Source organism: Leucoraja erinacea, chromosome 16 (assembly GCF_028641065.1).
Source record: "Leucoraja erinacea ecotype New England chromosome 16, Leri_hhj_1, whole genome shotgun sequence".
NCBI lineage: Eukaryota > Metazoa > Chordata > Chondrichthyes > Rajiformes > Rajidae > Leucoraja > Leucoraja erinaceus.
The window spans coordinates 45,416,138-45,436,564 of NC_073392.1; the positions used below are offsets into that span (position 1 = coordinate 45,416,138).

Below are 20,427 nucleotides of genomic sequence, written 5' to 3' on the forward strand. Positions count from 1 at the left end.
ATATTGCTCTGTGTTGCGTTATAGATGTACTTACATTGTTTGATTTAAGGCTGTGTGCATGCATACGAGACAATAGAATTTGCTGTGTGTATGAACATGGAACATTATAAATATATGTGTAGGAAGGAACTGCAGATGTTGGTTTAAACCGAAGATAAGACACAAAAAGCTGGAGTAACTCAGCGGGTCAGGCAGCATCTCTGGAGAGAAGGAATGGGTGATGTTTCACGCCAAGACCCTACTTCAGAGGAGCAGGAGTAGGACATTCAGCCTCCTGAGCTCCTATGCTCTCGATCAAAAACATGCTGATCCTCGATTGCTAGACAAATATGGCATTAATGGCACAGGAAGAAGGTGGCCTTAGTCCTGCCTGCTTCCGATATCCCTTAATAAATGATGTCTAGAGTCTACCTATACCTATCTACTGCCTAAATATTTTCAGAAATTTGACCTCCACTGCCTTCTGTGGAGGAGAACTGCAAAGGTTCACTTGCTGAGTGAAGACATTTTTCCTCATCAAAGTCTTAAATGACTTATCCCATATCCTAAACTGTGGTCCCCGCATCTAGAACCCTCTCCCTTCATATATTCTGAATAACGATACTATGACACAGAAAGCATATGAGAATAATACTGGTTAAAATGTGTATTGTTACCTTGTGGCAGTAGTGAATTGCAGAGACGATTTGTCTGAAAGCTTTGCGTGCTTCACTCTCAGAGAGTTTGTGGTGGTCGTTGACATAATCATACAGCTCGCCGTTACTGCAGTAGTCCATAACAATGATGATCTTATCCTTATTTTCAAACACTGCAGAAAAGGACACACAAAGTGATCACTGAATCTGGATCATTTTTATATTAATCACGAGTATTGTTCGTTATGTGAAGTAGAACATGCTCTGATTCTTGAACATGAACCGTGTTCATTTTAAAATGCATGTGCAACTAAGAGTTCAGCTTATAACTATGGCACAGCAATTATTGAAACCGAAAGTTGCACCATATTCTAGTCAGTGAATCTTGATTTCTATCCTGCTGCTTCCTACCTCCGATAAACATAACTGGGCAATCATAACATAGGCAATCTAATTCCCATGAAAAATAAAACATGAATGAAAATCAGTTTTACAGTATAATTCACGATGCTTCCAACTTTTGTTCTGGGCTTCTCTATAGTCAGTCTGCCATGTCAGACATTAGGGCTTAGGAACATGCACTACACTCCTAGATGTCACTTCCAGAATCCTTGTTCTTGTTGGGCTTGCTGTCACAGTGGCTCTGAAGTCTGATTTTATGTAACTTTCCCAGCACTGGGAATATGGTTGCTTAGGTTCCCTATGGGTTTGCAACCTACCCGTTCTTACACTCTCCGTGGCACCAAATCCATACCCCACAGCCTCTGCACATATCACTGATAGACAAAATAATTCAAATACTCATAAAAATCAAATAATTGGAATACATATGTAATTCTATGTGTGTTCTTAAATGTAATCAAATATTAATCACATTATTAAATATTATTAAAACATTTCAGAACACGTCTATAATTACAATTTTACTTCGGAGTCACGTGAGTGACTACGTGAAGACCCCGCCAGCACGCGTGCGCGACACAGCGTCTCACACGGTGCAACAGCGACGGGCAGGGGTGGAGCACTCCCGCGGCAAAATTGAAACGGACCTACAAGGTAAGAAGAAAAATTATATTGAAGTTGTATTTCTTCCCCTTGCTGTGCTTTATGTTGCAGCACGTTGGACAAGGGGAAGAAAAAACGGACACCTGGACCGCAGGCTGCCGCGGGGAACCAGGTAGTTCCCAGCAGCCGACAACCATGGACGCCCAGCGGCTCCAAGACTGCAGGCTGCAGGGAACTGGGAAAGTTCCGGCAACCGACAGCCACGGGCGACCAGCGGCACCTGGACCGCAGGCTACGGGGAACCAGGAAGATTCCGACAGCCGGGGGCGACCGGCGCAGGCTGAGCCCAGCACCGCGAGCTGTATACCCGGAAACAGTGCAGCGGGCTGGAGGCAGAACAGGAGTCGGTCCCGCCGATAGACTCGGGGAGTCCGGCCAGGAGGACGCGCTGCCCAAGGGCAGTGGAAGTGACCGTTGGCATGGTTGCTAATGTCCACTTACCGACTCCAACTGTGCCAAGCTGAATCCAGCGCCATGAGCCGTACAGCTCAAATCAGCGCAGCAGGCTGGAGGCAAACCCCAGCAGGGTTCAGCCTGGCCGATCATACTCATCTGAGTCCAGCCTAGAGGACGCGCTGCCCGAGTGCAGCAGAGGTCAGCACGTGACTTGCTCCGGGAGATGGAGCAAGCTCACTATGGGAGTCTTCGCACTCCCACAACAGCACCTTATCGAGGGCTGTAAAACAATGCATCTCCCTCGACAGAGGGGAGCATTGTGGACCAGGGATGGGCTGGTCCTGAAGAAGGGGACATGGCTGAAGAAAACGGCAGTGTGCAGGGGGTGCAGAATCCTAAGGAGCTACTGGGAGTGATCACCAAAATTATGGATCAACGAAAAGTACCATTACAGACCAAGCTGTCGGCCAGCATCGAATACCTGTACTTCCATCCTCTGCAGGAACAGGTAAGAAAATTACGCAGAAGTATAGGCCTCCTGTGAACTTTACTTCGTTAAAAATGCCTGCAGCAAACAATGTGATCTGGGGGTACAGTGGGACTGGCACAAAAACCCAGGTCAAACTACAGAAGATTTTAAAACTTCTGACAGCGGGCATTTCATTGGTTGCTTGCCCAGGCGATGGTACAGAGATGACAGCAGGATTGACATTGCTCCGCAATACCCACTATGAAATCAATTGCTTGCGAGTGCACAGTAAACCTGCACTAAACCCCAAATTTGCAAAGTTGTGCGAAACAGCTGCAACACAACCAGGGGGGAAACTTGTTTAAACAAGTAAAAAAGCTCGACGAAGATTTTAAAGCCGTCAGGCTCATAACAGCGTCATCAGCAACGACAGCACCCCTATGCATCCACCAGCAGGTATCAACACCAGGACGCTGGTGAAAGCACAAAGGTCCTTTTTAGGCCAAGGCCCAGAGCAACCCTCATGGAAAACGTGCCAATCACGAACACAGGCGCCTCTTCCGCAGAAGAGGCAGAAATTGAAGAAAGTGACGTAACACCGGCAACCAGGGAGGTAGGTGGATCTGGTTCCTTCCATAACACAAAGGTGTACGACCTGTTCTAACAGGGGGAATGTTACACTTGTTTTGGGAGACATGGATACCTAAACTTTAACTGGATGGGGCAACTATGGCAGAGTACAGAGTTGCCTAATGAGCTAACTTCAGCCCCAAGACTGGGGCTGAACCATGATATTAAAACTGGCCTTGGCAATATTAGAAACAAAAACATATTGTCATGGCATATCTTGATGATATATCAATTGTGGGGAAAAACCCTGGATCTAGCTAAATCAGCAGTTTTAGCTACTAAACATTGGGTGAAACTCTGGGGTCATCTCCATCCAGATAAATCTAAGTTGACGGCATCCACAACTATGGATTTTCTGGGATTTACAATTAACGTTATCCATATGTCTGTAACATTGCCAAAGAGTAAAGCAGACTTGGTGGAAGCCTACAACAAAATTAATTATTACAAAATAAACCATCTATTAGACAGGAGACAAGGGTAATTTGAAAACTAGTAGCAGCATTTCCAGCCACTCAGTTTGGGCCTTGCATCATTAAAGCTCAAAAAGGGCAAAAGTGCAAAAGCAAAAACACCTTGCAGGTCACTTTGATCGACCTATGCAGTTACCAGCCAAAGCAATTCGGAGTTATAATGATGAAAGGGAATACTTGGCATAGTTCCAGCCCATCATTATTAGTAATCATCATTACTAAAAACACTGGGTATTTAGAGATGTTGGGTGCGTTTCATGGGCTAAAAGCCTACTGCTCACAATGCACCATCTGCATGTCCGCCTACAAATTGATAATACCACAGTGGTGGCATATATTAATCATATGGGTGGAATAAGATCAATATCATGTGTCAATCTGGCCAATATAATTTGGCTATGGTGTGTCAACATACATATTTGGCTATCAGCAAACTTACCTATCAGGTAAGCTCAATACAGTGGCACACACCAGATCATGAAAATTCAATGACAGCATCGAATGGCTGTTGGACCACAAAAAAGTCGCTGATATTACCAAAAGAGGGACACCAGATATCGATCCATTTGCATCTAGACCCAATCACCAGTTACCAACATATGCCGCTTGGGAACCACACTTGGGGCAGCAGCAATGGACGTTACTCACTGAATGGGGAATAATTGTTTACAATGTTTTTCCCTCCTGCCTCACCAGTTGGATCGTAAGCAAAATACTTATGGACTCAGCATCAGGTGTCTTGGAAATACCTGATTGGCCTACATAGCCATGGATCCTGTGGTCTCGGACATAGTCTCTGAACCATAGTCCACCATGCTAGATCCGGGCTGGCGGACAGGACCATGAGCATGATCACGGCGGCCTACCAAGAACCAACAAGGACTGTTGTAGCGTATAATACAGCTACAACCACCAACGTCCTGGGAATTTCTGTCCAGCCTTCATGTTGACGAAGGACTGAGCTGCAGCACTATAATTGCGCTAGGAGTGCCCTGTCAGCTTGTTGGTGGCAGGCACCCGACGACAACTCTCCATGGGATCTCACCCTCTAGTTGCCAAACTTATGAGGATTATTTACAATACTGACCCTCCTAGAGTGAGGTACTCCCAGATCTGGGACGTCAGTATTGTACTAACATTGCTAGGGGCACCAGCAATGTCCCTGTCCCTGGGGGAAAACTGACATTAAAATACAGTATGCTGATAGAACTGGTCTCAGCTCTAAGGGTCCAGTTTCTACTTAAACTGAGACTGGGATAAATGATGGCATCTCCAGAAAAGATAACTTCGTATATCAGGACAAAATTTGGAATTCCAGGTATACCCATCTGACACCCGACTGTGTGTAATGACACACCTTCTACTATATCTTAAGATTACTAAAACTTAAGAGGAAGTAAATTGGCACTATGGGTCAGCTATAAACAGCCTAATGGCCGGGTATCAGCACAAATCATCGCTAGATGACTCAGACAGGTGTGGGAGCTGCTGGGGTGGATACTGCCATCTTAAATCTCTATCCACAAGGGCAACAGCAACACCAGCAGCTAGAGACAAGGAAGTGCCTATGGACCATATCCTGGCAACAGCAGGATGGTCTCGAGAAAGACCTTCCAATTCTTTATAATAAGCCAATAACCAAACCTGCGGTGTTGCAGAATCAAGTTTGAATTCTGTAATATATTTAGCCCTAGGGAGGATTATTTTGTTAAAATAAATTGTTATTGTCTGAATTGGATACATGTCTGAATACAATAACATACTTCCTCCCTTGAATGACTTTGTCAGTGAGTGAAGCATGGACTGTTCCACGGCTTGAAATCACAGATCTTTAAAATCTTCACGTAGTCACTCACGTGACTCCGAAGTAAAATAGTAAGATTAAACGAGAACTTACCAGTTTGAAGTTTGATCTTTATTTTATGAGGAGTTACGATGAGGGATTACGTGCCCTCCGCTCCCGCCCTCTATTATAAAGGTCAACTGGTATATTAGTTCTTCTTATCTTACTATGTTTATTTCAATTACTATTACTGTGATTCCACACCGCTGCTTTGGAGAATGTCGCGCACGCGTGCTGACGGGGTCTTCACGTAATCCCTCATCGTAACTCCTCATAAAATAAAGATCAAACTTCAAACTGGTAAATTCTCATTTAATCTTACTATTATTTAACTAAACTCCATTAATTTACAAAAAGTGCCAGCCATTTACATCGCAACTGTTTTGAAAGAATAGGGGTGCTCTTTTATGAGCGTGTAAAATCATGAGGAGAATTGGTAGAGTGAATGCACCGAGTTGTTTTACCCAAGTAGGGGAATCAAGAACTAGAGGACATTGGTTTAAGGTGAGAGGGGAAAGATTTAATTGGAACATGAGGAGGAACTTTTTCACTCAAAGGATGGTGGGTATATGAAACGAGATGCCAGAGGAGGTGGTTAAATACTCTTGGACAGTACATGGATAAGAAAGATTTAGAGGTATATGGGCCAAACCCAGGCAAATGGGACTAGCTTAGATAGGGCATCTTGGTTGGCATGGATGAGTTTGGCTGAAGGGTCATGCTGGATGACTATGACTCTTATAGCACTTCCAGCTTCATGCCTCACCTGGCACAGGGCTATTCGGGTTTTCTTGGCCAGTGTTAAGTGCCTGTCCCACTTTCATGACCTAATTCACAACCTCTGCTGAGTTTGCCCTTGACTCATACTCGCAGCATGGTTGTCACAAGGTGGTAGGAGGTGGTAGGTAGCTTGTGATGCTAGTCGTAGGTACTTGTGGCATCAAGTAGGTCGGGGGGGTTTTTAGCCTGATGAAAAATGTCCACGAATAAAAAAGGTTGTGAATTAGGTCGTGAAATTGGGACAGGCCCTTTAGTGGTGCAGAATTGACACAGATCAGTGCTCCGCTCCTGTCAAATTATGGAACCTCGTTCACCAAACACACCAGCAATCAGCAAGTTCAAGACCTTCATGTTCACCTGTGCATAATGATAGATTGAAAAACCTGTTGGCACTAACATGGGGAAACATCGTTGCACTAACATGGGTAATCACTTTGCACAGTAACCTGTGAAATTGCTGATTCGTTGCCATTGCAGATGATGGTCATAAGGTGGGTGGTCGCTTTGGAGAGGCTGAAAATGGGCAGATCAACCATCATCTTCAGCTTGGCCCCGTATTTCTACCAGAATACATGACAGGAAGCTATTCAGCTGCCACACCTTTTCTACAAATTCTTTCCTCTCAAGCCCACATACTTTAAGCGTAATTTACACTGTGATACATTGGGAGATAAAATGGCACGCCGTGGATTGAACATGGCCAATTATTTGTTAAAGTCTCTGATTCTGGACATGTAACCATAATGACGCTCACCTTCATAAATGTTTATGATATTGGGGTGGTTAAGAGATGACATAATCTCCATTTCCCGCTGAATGTGGATCCGATCCAGTTCCTTTTCAACCTTCTCCTTGCGGACAGATTTAATGGCCACCTGTGAATGAGATATGAGGTGAACTTAAGGGGGAATGAGAGAGGAACAAGAGGAGGCCATTCAGCCCCATTCACACAGTTCAGAGCTGACCATATCCCACGATAGATACAAAACGTTGGAGTGACTCAGCGGGCCAGGTAGCCAGTCTGAAGGGTCTCGACCAGAAACACCACCCATTCCTTCTCTCCAGAGATGCTGCCAGTCCCACTGCGTTACTCCAGCTTTTTGTGTCTATCTTCGGTTTGAAACCAGCATCTGCAGTTCCTGCCTACCCTTAGCCCACGATTCGCTAAATATCCAGAACGCTACCAATAAAACCAGTAGGAACCCAGACCAGTCAATGATAGACACCACACCTTAAAATCACCACACGGAAATTAAAGTCACATCAATAATATGAACTTTTATTTTAGACCATCAACAAAGTTAGCACACAAAAAAGGAGAAACTTGGTTTAGAATTACTTACACTGTGCCTACCTGTTAGAGGTCATTCAGTGGTCACATTGATTTAGTAGATCTGAGTTAAGATCCTAGAATCGCCATTTAAAGTGCATCGTTCCACAGTACACAAATGGTGTGTTAATATATCTGAGGCCCAGGTCGACTAGGTAAAAACACTTACATATCCCTTTGGGACTGTCTTTGGTGGCATATGAGCTGAATTATTAAACATATCCTCTGGTTTGGTTTGTGTGGTGAAATAAAACAATTTTTAAAATGTACTCAAAGGGAATGCCCTGAGCGGCACAGCGGTAGAGTTTTTACTAGAATGTTGCCTGGGTTTCAGCAACTAAGTTACAGAGAAAGGTTGAACAAGTTAGGGCTTTATTCTTTGGAGCGCAGAAGGTTAAGGGGGGGATGATAGAGGTTTTTAAAATGATGAGAGGGATAGACAGAGTTGACGTGAAAAAGCTTTTCCCACTGAGAGTAGGGAAGATTCAAACAAGGGGACATGACATGAGAATTAAGGGACTGAAGTTTAGGGGTAACATGAGGGGGAACTTCTTTACTCAGAGAGTGGTAGCGGTGTGGAATGAGCTTCCAGTGAAGGTGGTGGAGGCAGGTTCGTTTTTATCATTTAAAAATAAATTGGATAGTTATATGGATGGGAAGGGAATGGAGGGTTATGGTCTGAGCGCAGGTATATGGGACTAGGGGAGATTATGTGTTCGGCACGGACTAGAAGGGTCGAGATGGCCTGTTTCCGTGCTGTAATTGTTATATGGTTATATGGTTAGAGTTGCTACCTTACAGCACCAGCGACCCAGATTCCATCCTGACTACCAATGCTCTCTGTAGGGAGTTTGTAAGTACTCCCTGACAGCGTACTCCAGGTGCTCCAGTTTCCTCCCACATTCCAAAGACATACAGGTTTATAGTTTAATTGGCTTCAGTAACATTGTAAATTGCCCCTAGTGTGTGTAGGGTAGTGCTAATGATCAGTGTGATCACTGGTCGGTGTGGAATCAGTGGGCTAGAAAGGCCTGTTTTCACGCTGTATCTCTAAAGTCTAAAGAAATCCTACTCATTTTTTTAAACTGCCAATCCAAATATGCACAGAGAAGAAATCAATATCATTGATGTGCGCATCCTATTTATATCCAACCCGTGTTTCTGTTTTGTTCTCTGTCATTACCTTTGTTAAGCAGCAGTCTGCAGTGGATGCTGTTCATTTAAAAATGTCACCTTGTCCTTATCTCCATAAAGACCACATTCAAATCTGGTGTCATCATCTAGAATTGCTCTAAGGCACAGTGCAGCAGTGGTAGAGTGGCTGCCTTACAGCGCCAGGGACCTGGGTCCGTCTGCGCAGAGTTTGTACGTTGTCCCTGTGACCACATGGGTTTTTTCCTGATGCTCCCTTTTTCTCCCACACTCCAAAGACGTACAGGTTTGTAGATTAATTGGTTTCTGTAAATTGTCCCTAGTGTGTTGGATAGGGCTGGTGTACGGGGTGACATTGGTTAGCGCGGACTAATGGCATGTTTCTATGCTGTATCTCTAAAGACTAATGTCACTCTAGCCAGTCCGGCTTCAATGAAGGAGACCTAGACAGTCATCATTATCAGACATAACTCAAGTCCTAAAGTCAGATAACATTGTTTTCAGTCAGACTGCACATACTTTTTGATAACGGTTTTATCAGCGACTTCATGCTGTTAGACCGTTCCAGTTTATTTTTATAGTTATCTACTGTGTAACGAGAAAAGCACGTTGCTTCAGAATTCCAGAAACACGTACAGATTATTTCAAGAATACCTCAGTCTAGGAATGTTTGCAAATTCCATTCCCCAATTTCAGTTCATATTTAGAGACTGATTGCGGTTGTGAACAATGTGTGTTCAACACTAAGACTTAAGAAAACTAACATAAATCCTCACTAACTGATGAAAACCAGTGAAAGCTGACAGTAAATATTAGACTTGCTGTTGACTTAATGAAGGTTTCTATAATTATTCTGCTTGGCAATCACTTGAGGAATGTCTCTAGAATTACAATCGCTAGAGTCCCCCTCAGCCAACCTTCAGCAATATGTTATTCTAAAGGCTCTCAGGATGTGCCGCAGAGGTGGCAGAAGTCTCCCAGGATGCACTACGGAGCTGAACGACCCAGCGGGTCGTGACATCGAGAGCAAAGAGGGACCCAGAGAAGGGCTACGGAGAGCAAAGAGGGACCCGGCGGTCCACGCTGCTGAAAGCAAAGAGGGGTCGCCGAGAGTGAAGCGGGACCCACTAGTGTCTGCGGCCACGTGTGGCGGCAGGCCTGGTTCGTCGCTGCAAGAAGATAAGACTGTTGACAGAAACGTGGCGACTCTTTGCGTTCTGCCTCGGTGAAGTCGGTTGTAGGGTTTTACCGGAATGTATGCAAAAACTAAGAATTTCACTGTACGCAGGTGCACGTGGCAATAAAGTATCCTTAAATTAAAATCAGTTTTGCCACCCCACTCAGATTCCTTCTGTAAAATCCAATGGCAACTCTTCAAAGTACATTTTCTCCACCAACTTCGGTTAGAGCAAATAGATCTTGGCAATGAATAACCTAGCGATGGGAAATAGGGGCTCAACTTCTCGTTTTTAACCTTAATTACTCAGCTCACTTCCTCATGATCTTATAAATCACCCGGAGCACAGATAAGGTGACTAGTCACAGCCAGGGTGGAGGAGTCAAAAAACACAAGGCATGCATGGGTTTAAGCTGCGAGGGGAAAGATTAAAAAGGGACCTGAGGGGCAACTTTTTCACAGGGAAGATAGTGTGTTTCTGACAAAAAACTGCTAAATGAAGTGGTAGAGGTAGGTACAATTATGGCATTTAACAGGCACTTGGACAGGTGCATTGATCAGAAAGATTTGAAATATATTTCCCAGGCACAGCAAGTGGACGCTCATTTAAACAACTTAGACAGCATGGACAAATTGGGCTGAAGGGCTTTTTCCCTTGCTGTATAGCTCTATAACTTGGCTTTTCTAACGTCACCTTGCACCTCCTAATTCCATCCATCTATCCTACGAGCGTTTGACAGCACTGGGCCTGTACTCACTCGAGTTTAGAAGATTGAAGTGGGGACCTCATTGAAACGTTCAGAAACATGAAAGGCTTGGAAAGAGTGGAGGTGGAGAGAATGTTCCCACTAGTGGGAGAGTCTAGCACTAGGTCATAGCCTCAGAAAAAGGACGTTCTTTTAGGAAGGAAATGAGGAGAAATTTCTATAGTCAGAGGGTGGTGAATCTGTGGAATTCTTTGCCGCAGAAGGCTGTGGAGGCAAAGTCAGTGGATATTTTTAAGGCAGAGATAAATAGATTCTTGATTAGTACAGGTATCAGAGGTTATGGGGGAAAGGCAGGAGAATGGGATTAGGAGGGAGAGATGCATCAGCCATGATTGAATTACAGTAGCCTTGATGGGCCAAATGGCCTAATTCTGCTTGGTTCATTCAGGCCATTTCCTTATCTCACTTCATCTTTCCTTTCATCCTTTGTCTTTTCTTATTTTTTTCATTTCAGTGTTCTTAATCCTTGTACATAACCTCTGGCAAATAAAGTACATGATTGAAATACCAACTCAAAATATAACATTGGTAATATTAAAGGAATGACATTACTTATATAATTGTAGTGTGTTTAATCACTTACATGTGTTTTGGGTGATTTTACTGTTTACAATATTCGTATTAGTAATAGTTTTTAATGTTGCTCACTTCAGGGTCAGCTTTGGCTAATTTCCCAGCCTGCCTTTGTTCTTCAGAAGAGATCGTTGTGCAGGACGTGTCCTGACGCACTCCAGCGCATTCGTTATATTGTGCACGGCTCTGTCACACTTAGGATGTTGCATGTTAGCCTCACCTGATCTCCCGGTTGCCAAACACTTTAATTCCCCTTCCCATCCCCACACTGACCTTTCTGTCCTAGGCCTCCTCCATTGTCAGAGTGAGGCTAAACTCTTCATCCTCCCCCATCTAAGTCGTATCAGCTTCTCATTCTCACCTAGCAAACAGCCGGTTTTCCTTTATCATCATTACTTTTTTGGCATATCTTTCATTCATTTGTTCAATATCTCTCTACATCACCAGCTATATCTCTCATTTCCCTTTCCCCTGACTCCAGCCTGAAGAATGGTCTCCGCACAAAACGTCACACTGTCCTTCTATCAAGAGATGCTGCCTGGCCCGCTGAGTGATTCCGGCATTTTGGCCTGCCTCAAGATGATGTTCAAAAGGGATAAAAAGATAATCCAGGAAATTATATGCCAGCAAGCCTCCCATCAGCAATAGGAAAAATATTGGAGGCACTCTCAGTGATAGGATTTACTTGCAATTGGCATAGAATGAGCTAATTCACAACAGAGGCCTTAGATCATAAAATCATCGGTAATAGTAGCAGAATTAGCGCCATGTGATAGACCCAACAAGTCTACGCTGCCATTCATTCATGGTGGATCCATCTCTTCCTCCAAACCCCATTCTTCTGCCTTCTCCCTCACCCGACACCTCTACTAATCACGAAATCCATCCATCTCTGCCTTCAATATATCCATTGACTTGGCCTCGACAGCCTTCTATGGCAAAGAATTCTACAGATTCACCACCCTCTGACTAAATAAATTCCTCCTCATCTCCTTCCTGTTGGTGGCAGCACGACTCACTGTTGCAGCGTCTGTCTATTTTTTATTTTTTGTCTAGTTAAATGTAGTTGTTTGTGTTTTTAATAGTGTTTTAAACTGTGTATATGTGGGGGGCGGGGGGAGGGAAGGGGGAAACTTTTTTAAATCTCTTCCCTGTACGGGAGACCCGACCTTTTCCTTGTCGGGTCTCCGTTGTCATTGGGGCCCCGCACCGTGGAGCGGCCTCCAGCCTGAACGACCTGGGGGTTCCAGTCATGGAGCCTGCGGAGCTACGGACTTACCATCGTGGGGCTGGCCGGCATCGGAGCGTGGGGAGCGGTGGTGACTCGCTGCTGCGGCCCGACCACGTAGCTCAGAGGTTCCAGCTGCAGCCGCAGGGTCCAGTGGACTGGGACATCGGGAGCTCGCGGGTCCGGGTGCAGAGACCGCTTTCCGGAGCTCCCGCAACGCAACTTCTCTAGCCCGACCGCGGGGTTGGAACGACCGCGGGGCCATACATCGCCCAGTGCGGCTTCATGGCCGTGGGACATTCCAGCGCCCGCCAGGGGCTCCAACTTTGTGACATTTAGACCGGGAGCGGGGCCGTACATCGCCCGGCACGGCCTAAAATGGCCGTGGGACTCACCATCGCCCGCCTGGGGCTTGGACATCGGGAGAGAAATGGAGAACAGGGGAGAGAAAAGACTTTGCCTTCCATCACAGTGGGTTCACTGTGATGGATGTTTTTGTAAATTGAATTGTGTGTATGTCTGTAGGAAATTGTCTTTGTTTGTATGGCTGTGGAAACGGAGTTTCATTTGAGCCTCACTGAGGTTCAAATGACGTAATAAATATTGATTGATTATTGATTGATTGAAAGAACATCCTTTAATTCTGAGGCTATGACCTCTAGTCCTAGACTCTCCCACCAGTGGAAACATCATAGCCTAGTGCAGGTCAGGCCATGCCTCACATACTTCATTCATTGGTCTGAGGAGGTGATGAAGGTGATGAATGAGGGTAGGGCAGTAGATGTTGTCTACCTGGATTTTAGCAATGCATTTGACAAGGATCTCATGCTAGACTGATCCAGAAGATTAAGATGCACAAGATCTATGGTGACTTGTTAGATTGGATTTACAACTGGCTGACCCATAGACAGGAGGTGGGGGTGGAAGGGTGTATTTGTTGCAAGCATCATGGAACAAAGACATACCTGGTTCACAGCTCCATTTGCTTTTTTTAAAACATATGCTCTGTTCTGGCTGCAAAGTCATGCCTATTCTTTTTCTGGCCTTAGATTAGCCCAGAGACAGTCTGCATGACAGCATTGTGTTCCAGGGAATCTGCAGCTTAATTTAATTTGGCAGCACTTGACGGCACAGAACGTGTGGAGCATTAAAAGCTACACGTGCCTAATCCAATGGAAACCTTCTGTTTGACATCGTGTTTAGATAATTTAATCAGTTTCTTTATCACAAGTTCCACATCACTCACAAACTCATCCATAGTATACACAAGAAACTGCTTAACCATTTCAGTAGTTTCTCACTTCATTGCCACAGTGCGTTCTTGTGCTAACTACTAACACAAGCCATGTGTTTTAAAGTGATGTAAGATTAATGTCGAGACAGATTGAGAGCGAGTCCCGACTATTACTATATCTTCTCATTCTCAAATACTGACAAGAGCATACAGTCAGCACAGCGGCACGGCTTGTAGAGCTGCTGCCTCACCGTGCTGGGGTCCCGGGTTCGATCCTGACCTCAGCCACTGCCTGTGTGGAGCTTGCACTTCTTCCTGTGGGTTTCCCCTGGTGCTCCAGTTTCCTCCCGCATCCCAAAGATGTGCGGGTTTGTAAATTTCCCTTTGCGTGTAGGGAGTGGATGTGAATGTTGGAATAACATGGAACTAGTGTGAACGGGTGATCGGTAGGTCGGCATGGACTCAGTGGGCCAAAGGCTTTATTTCCATGCTGTAACTCTAATTAAACCAAAACTAAAAATGGTCCGTACATCACCAATGGTCTTAGATTGCCAATGGCTAATGGTCCGTACATCATTATAGATAGAGCTCTATGGGGCTAGTGGTGTCAAGGGATATGGGGAGAAGGCAGGCACGGGTTATTGATAGGGGACGATCAGCCATGAATGGCGGTGCATACTGGAAAGGCTGAATGGCCTCCTCCTGCACCTATTTTCTATGTTTCTATGTTTCTAATGGGCAATGAGAAATAAATACAATAACCAGAACTGCATGTTAGAATGCCTTATAAACTGTGTGTAGGAAGGAACTGCAGCTCCGGTTTACACCCGAAGAGAAACACAAAATACTGAAGTAACTCAGCAGGTCAGGCAGCATCTCTGGAGTAAAAGGAATTTGTAATGTTTCAGGTCAAGTGTCTGAAGAAGGGTCTCGACCCAAAATGTCACCTATTCCTTTTCTTCAGTGAGGCTGTCTGACCCGCTGAGTTACTCCAGCATGTTGTGCCTGCTTTAGGCAACAGGTTCAGCATTATTTCAATTGTTGCCTCATCGCCCAGTAATGCAAAAGATGTATCACTGCATTTGCACTGAACTAAACAGCTAAACATATTCTGTTGTGCTACTGCAAGTAACAATTTACAAGATACAAGAGACATTTATTTGTCACATGTACCAATTGGTACAGTGAAATGTGTGGTCACCATCCAGCCATAAGAATAAAAACAGAGCACAGAACACGATAGTCTTTATCACAGACATCCCCACACAGCGGGATCAAAGTTTCCCACTGTGAGGGAAGGCTCCAAACACTTGAATTGTTCTATCTGGGACATGTGGCAATAAAACACTATTGACTCTCTCTCTCTCTCTCTGAAGATTAGGTAACACAGCCCATTAAGATAATCAAGATTAGAAATGGAAAATTTTAAATATGAAAATCTGTAAGAAGCAGATGTTGTACATACATACTTAGATACATAGACAATAGGTGCAAGAGTAGGCAATTTGACCTTTCAAGCCACCACTGCCATTCAAAGTGATCATGGCTGATTATCCACAATTAGCACCCCGTTCCTGTCGCCTCCCTTTATATCCCTTGATTCCGCTAGTCCTAAGAGCTCTATCTAATGCCCCTGTCCCACTTAGGAAACCCGAATGGAAACATCTGGAGACTTTGCGCCCCAATCAAGGTTTCCATGCAGTTCCCGGAGGTTTTTGTCAGTTTCCCTACATGCTTCCACTACCTGCAACCTCCGGCAACCACCTGAAACCTCCGGGAACCGCACGGAAACCTTGGGTGGGGCGCAAAGTCTCCAGAGGTTTCCGTTCAGGTTTCCTAAGTGGGACAGGGGCAGAAAACGCTAGTGGGAGTTGTGTACATGCCACCTAACAGTAGTAGTGGAGTTGGGGATGGCATCAAACAGGAAATTAGAAATGCGTGCAACAAAGATAAAACAGTTATAATGGGTGACTTCAATCTACATATAGATTGGTTGAATCAAATTGGCAGGGGTGCTGAGGAAGAGAATTTCTTGGAATGTATGCGGGATAGTTTTCTAAATCAACAAGTAGAGGAACCAACGAGAGAGCAGGCTATTCTAGACTGGGTATTGAGCAATGAGGAATGGTTAGTTAGCAGTCTTGTTGTGCGTGGCCCCTTGGGCAAGAGTGACCATAATATGGTCGAGTTCTTCACTAGGATGGAGAGTGACATTGTTAATTCACAAACAAAGGTCCTGAAATTAAAGAAAGGTAACTTTGAGCGTATGAAATGTGAATTGGCCAAGATAGACTGGCAATTAATTCTTAAAGGGTTGACGGTGGATATGCAATGGAAGGCATTTAAAGACTGCATGGATGAACTACAAAAATTGTTCATCCCAGTTTGGCAAAATAATAAATCAGGGAAGGTAGTGCATCTGTGGATAACAAGGGAAATCAGGGATAGTTTCAAAACAAAATATGAAGCATACAAATTAGCCAGAAAAAGCAGCCTACCAGAGGACTGGAGAAATTCAGAGTCCAGCAGAGGAGGACAAAGGGCTTAATTAGGAAAGGGAAAATAGATTATGAAAGAAAACTGGCAGGGAACATAAAAACCGACTGCAAAAGTTTTTATAGATATGTGAAGAGAAAATGATTAGTTAAAACAAATGTAGGTCCATTGCAGTCAGAAACAGGTGAATTGATCATGGGGAACAAAGACATGGCAGACCAATTGAATAACTACTTTGGTTCTGTCTTCACTAAGGAAGACATAAATAATCTGCCGGTAATAGCAGGGGACCGGAGGTTAGCCGGGAAGTGGTGTTAGGTAAATTGAATGGATTAAAGGCCGATAAATCCCCAGGGCCAGATAGGCTGCATCCCAGAGTACTTAAGGAAGTAGCCCCAGAAATAGTGGATGCACTAGTGATATTTTTTCAAAACTCTTTAGATTCTGGAGTAGTTCCTGAGGATTGGAGGATAGCTAATGTAACCCCACTTTTTAAAAAGGGAGGGAGAGAGAAAACGGGGAATTACAGACCAGTTAGTCTAACAGTAGTGGGAAAACTGCTAGAGTCAGTTATTAAAGATGGGATAGCAGCACATTTGGAAAGTGGTGAAATCATTGGACAAAGTCAGCATGGATTTACAAAAGGTAAATCATGTCTGACTAATCTCATAGAATTTTTCCAGGATGTAACTAGTAGAGTGGATAAGGGAGAACCAGTGGATGTGTTATATCTGGACTTTCAGAAGGCTTTCAACAAGGTCCCACATAAGAGATTAGTATACAAACTTAAAGCACACGGTATTGGGGGTTCAGTATTGATGTGGATAGAGAACTGGCTGGCAGACAGGAAGCAAAGGGTAGGAGTAAACGGGTCCTTTTCACAATGGCGGGCAGTGACTAGTGGGGTACCGCAAGGCTCAGTGCTGGGACCCCAGCTATTTACAATATATATTAATGATTTGGACGAGGGAATTGAATGCAACATCTCCAAGTTTGTGGATGACATGAAGCTGGGGGGCAGTGTTAGCTGTGAGGAGGCTGCAAGGTGACTTGGATAGGCTGGGTGAGTGGGCAAATGCATGGCAGATGCAGTATAATGTGGATAAATGTGAGGTTATCCATTTTGGTGGCAAAAACAGGATAGTAGCCTATTATCTGAATGGTGGCCGATTAGGAAAAGGGGAGATGCAACGAGACCTGGGTGTCATGGTACACCAGTCATTGAAAGTAGGGATGCAGGTGCAGCAGGCAGTGAAGAAAGCGAATGGTATGTTAGCATTCATTGCAAAAGGATTTGAGTATAAGAGCAGGGAGGTTCTACTGCAGTTGTGCAGGGTCTTGGTGACACCACACCTGGAGTATTGCATACAGTTTTGGTCTCCTAATCTGAGGAAAGATAATCTTGCCATAGAGGTAGTACAGAGAAGGTTCATCAGACTGATTCCTGGGATGTCAGGACTTTCATATGAAGAAAGACTGGATAGACTCGGCTTTTACTCGCTAGAATTGAGAAGATTGAGGGGGGATCTTATAGAAACTTACAAAATTCTTAAGGGGTTGGACAGGCTAGATGCAGGAAGATTGTTCTCGATGATGGGGAAGTCCAGAACAAGGGGTCACAGTTTAAGGATAAGGGGGAAATCTTTTATGACCGAGATGAGAAAAACATTTTTCACACAGAGAGTGGTAAATCTCTGGAATTCTCTGCCACTGAAGGTAGTCGAGGTCAGTTCATTGGCTATATTTAAGAGGAAGTTAGATGTGGCCCTTGTGGCAAAATGGATCAGGGGGTATGGAGAGAAGGCAGGTACAGGATACTGAGTTGGATGATCAGCCATGATCATATTGAATGGTGCTGCAGGCTCGAAGGGCCGAATGGCCTACTCCTGCACCTAATTTCTATGTTTCTATAAGACCTAAGAACTCTCTTTTGAATGCATCCAGTGAATCGGCCCCCACTGCCTTCTGATGCAGAGTATTCCACAAATTCACAACTCTCTATGTGAAACAGCTAATCCTCATCTCAGTTCTAAATGGCCCACCCCTTATTCTTAAACTATCGCTCCTGGTTCTGGACTACTCCAACATCAGGAATATGTTTCCTGCATCTAGCGTGTCCAATCCCTTAATAATTTTATTTGTTTCTATAAGATCCTTCTACATTCCAGCGTAAATCTGAAATAAAAGCAGAAAATACTGGAAACACCCAGACCAGGCAGCATCTGTGGAAAAAGAAGCAGAGATAACATTTCAGGGGGAAAATACTTAATCGTAGTTTAATCAGGTACAAGATTTAAGATCAGGGTGCTCTGATGGTGAGCTTTTGGTTCCTGTATAATAATACTTGCTGTGTTCTATCACATACTTTTATCTTTGACAGATGGATCTTATCACCTCCTCTGTGTTGTGAGACACTTCATCATACTGATATTAGTACCAAGATAAGCTGTGACTGTTGATGCAGCTTTACTCCTGTCAGCTAGACACAGTTTGCTGTGCACCCACTTTACAGGTACAATGCATAATTTTCAAATCTAATCATTTGGCATACATACCTGTCCACTTGGTTCCTCCATTGGATTCAGTGCAAATGTTCTCATTATTCTGTCTAATTACGTGTGGACTCCAATATTTGCCTGGGCTGGGTGGGTGAAACTTAAGGCCGACAATGCTTAAAGGGCGAGTTTCTCCTAACGGGAGTGTACTTGCTGCATAGCTTCCCATCCAGAGGTTGGTCAGATTGACGATGGGGGTTTGTGGACGGAGCAGCTTCAGGAAATCATGGAGGTGGTTTGGTGGAAAGTGACAGGAGTTTTGGAAATTGGAGAGTTACAAAAATTTAATTTACAGGTAAAATATAGACACAAGGAACTGCAGATGCTGGTTTACGCAAAAAAAAGGCATGAAGTGCTGGAGTAACAGTGGATTAGGCAGCATCTCTGAAGAACATGGATAGGCGACATTTTGGGTTGGGACCCTTCTTCAGACTAATTGTGGTAGTGGGGAGGGGGGGGGGGGGGGGGGGGGGAAATCAGCCTGAAGAAGGGTCTCAACCTGAAACGTCACCTATCCATGTTCGCAAGAGATGCTACCTGACCCGTTGAGTAACTCCAGCACTTTGTATCTTTTTTGTAGTTTACAGGTAACTCTCTTTCCCTGGCAATGCTGGTACCTTTGGACTGCGGCAGTTCAATGAAGGAAGCACACCACATGTTTCTCCAAGGGCAATTAGTGACGGACAATAATTGTAATAGATGGTGATGTCCAGCACCCAATTAATAGATACATTCACTGTTACTGTGTAGGGATATTGGAGAAAGGGTTGGTTGATGATCACAGGCATGGGACCATGGTGGATTGAGGCAGGTTTGCCAGTAAGCTTGTGGATGGTGGAGGAAAACTGCTGAACCACAAGCAATGTTTTGGACCCTGCCCTTCCTCCATCCTTTCACCCGCGAAGCTTTCTGAGACTCAAAAACTAAGGCAACATGGATGAAAACAGAAACACAAAAATACGATAACATACCTTACTTAAAAGATTTCAACAATTGATTTGATAGATTTTCCCCAGTGAAAAAATATCAGACACTAGAGGATATGACTTTAAGGTGAGAAGGGAAAAGTTTAAAGAGATATAACGCAGAAACAGGCCCTTTGGCTCACGGGGTCCGCGCTGACCAGCGAATAATCCGTACACTAACCAGGGACAAATCACAATTTTTACCGGCCAATTAACCTACAAACCTGGACGTCTTTGGAATGTGTGAGGAAACTGGAGCACCCAGAGAAAACCCACGGGGAGAATGTATAAACTCCATACAGATAGCGCCTATAGTCAGGATTGAACCTGGGTCCCTGGAGCTGTAAGGCAGCAACTCTACCACTGTGGTGCCCAAAGTTTGAATTATTATTTGAAGTTCTATATCCGCCAACAAGATTACCTTTAGAATATGGACGAAGTAAGAAACTCTCAGTAAAATTTGAGCCAATAACTTTTGTTTTCCAACTCATCCAAGAATGGAAGGTACACAAAAATGCTGGAGAAACTCAGCGGGTGCAGCAGCATCTATGGAGCGAAGGAAACAGGTAACGTTTCGGGCCGAAACCCTTCTTCAGTCTGATGGGGGGTGGCGGGCGGGGAGAAGAAAGGAAAAAGGAGGAGGAGGAGCTCGAGGGCTG

The 20,427-nt window shown here is 44.4% G+C and overlaps 1 protein-coding gene across 1 annotated transcript in view; it reads right to left on the reverse strand.

Annotated features, from left to right (window-relative positions):
• The window catches only part of LOC129704906 (NUAK family SNF1-like kinase 1), a 70,648-nt gene that overhangs the window by 31,738 nt on the left and 18,483 nt on the right, over positions 1-20,427 (reverse strand). Inside the window, exons 2-3 of the mRNA XM_055648317.1 lie at positions 7,046-7,166; positions 657-808 (exon numbers count right to left, since the gene is read on the reverse strand). Coding sequence (XP_055504292.1) covers positions 657-808; positions 7,046-7,166 — 273 coding nt within the window. The remainder of the gene's footprint in view (positions 1-656; positions 809-7,045; positions 7,167-20,427) is intronic.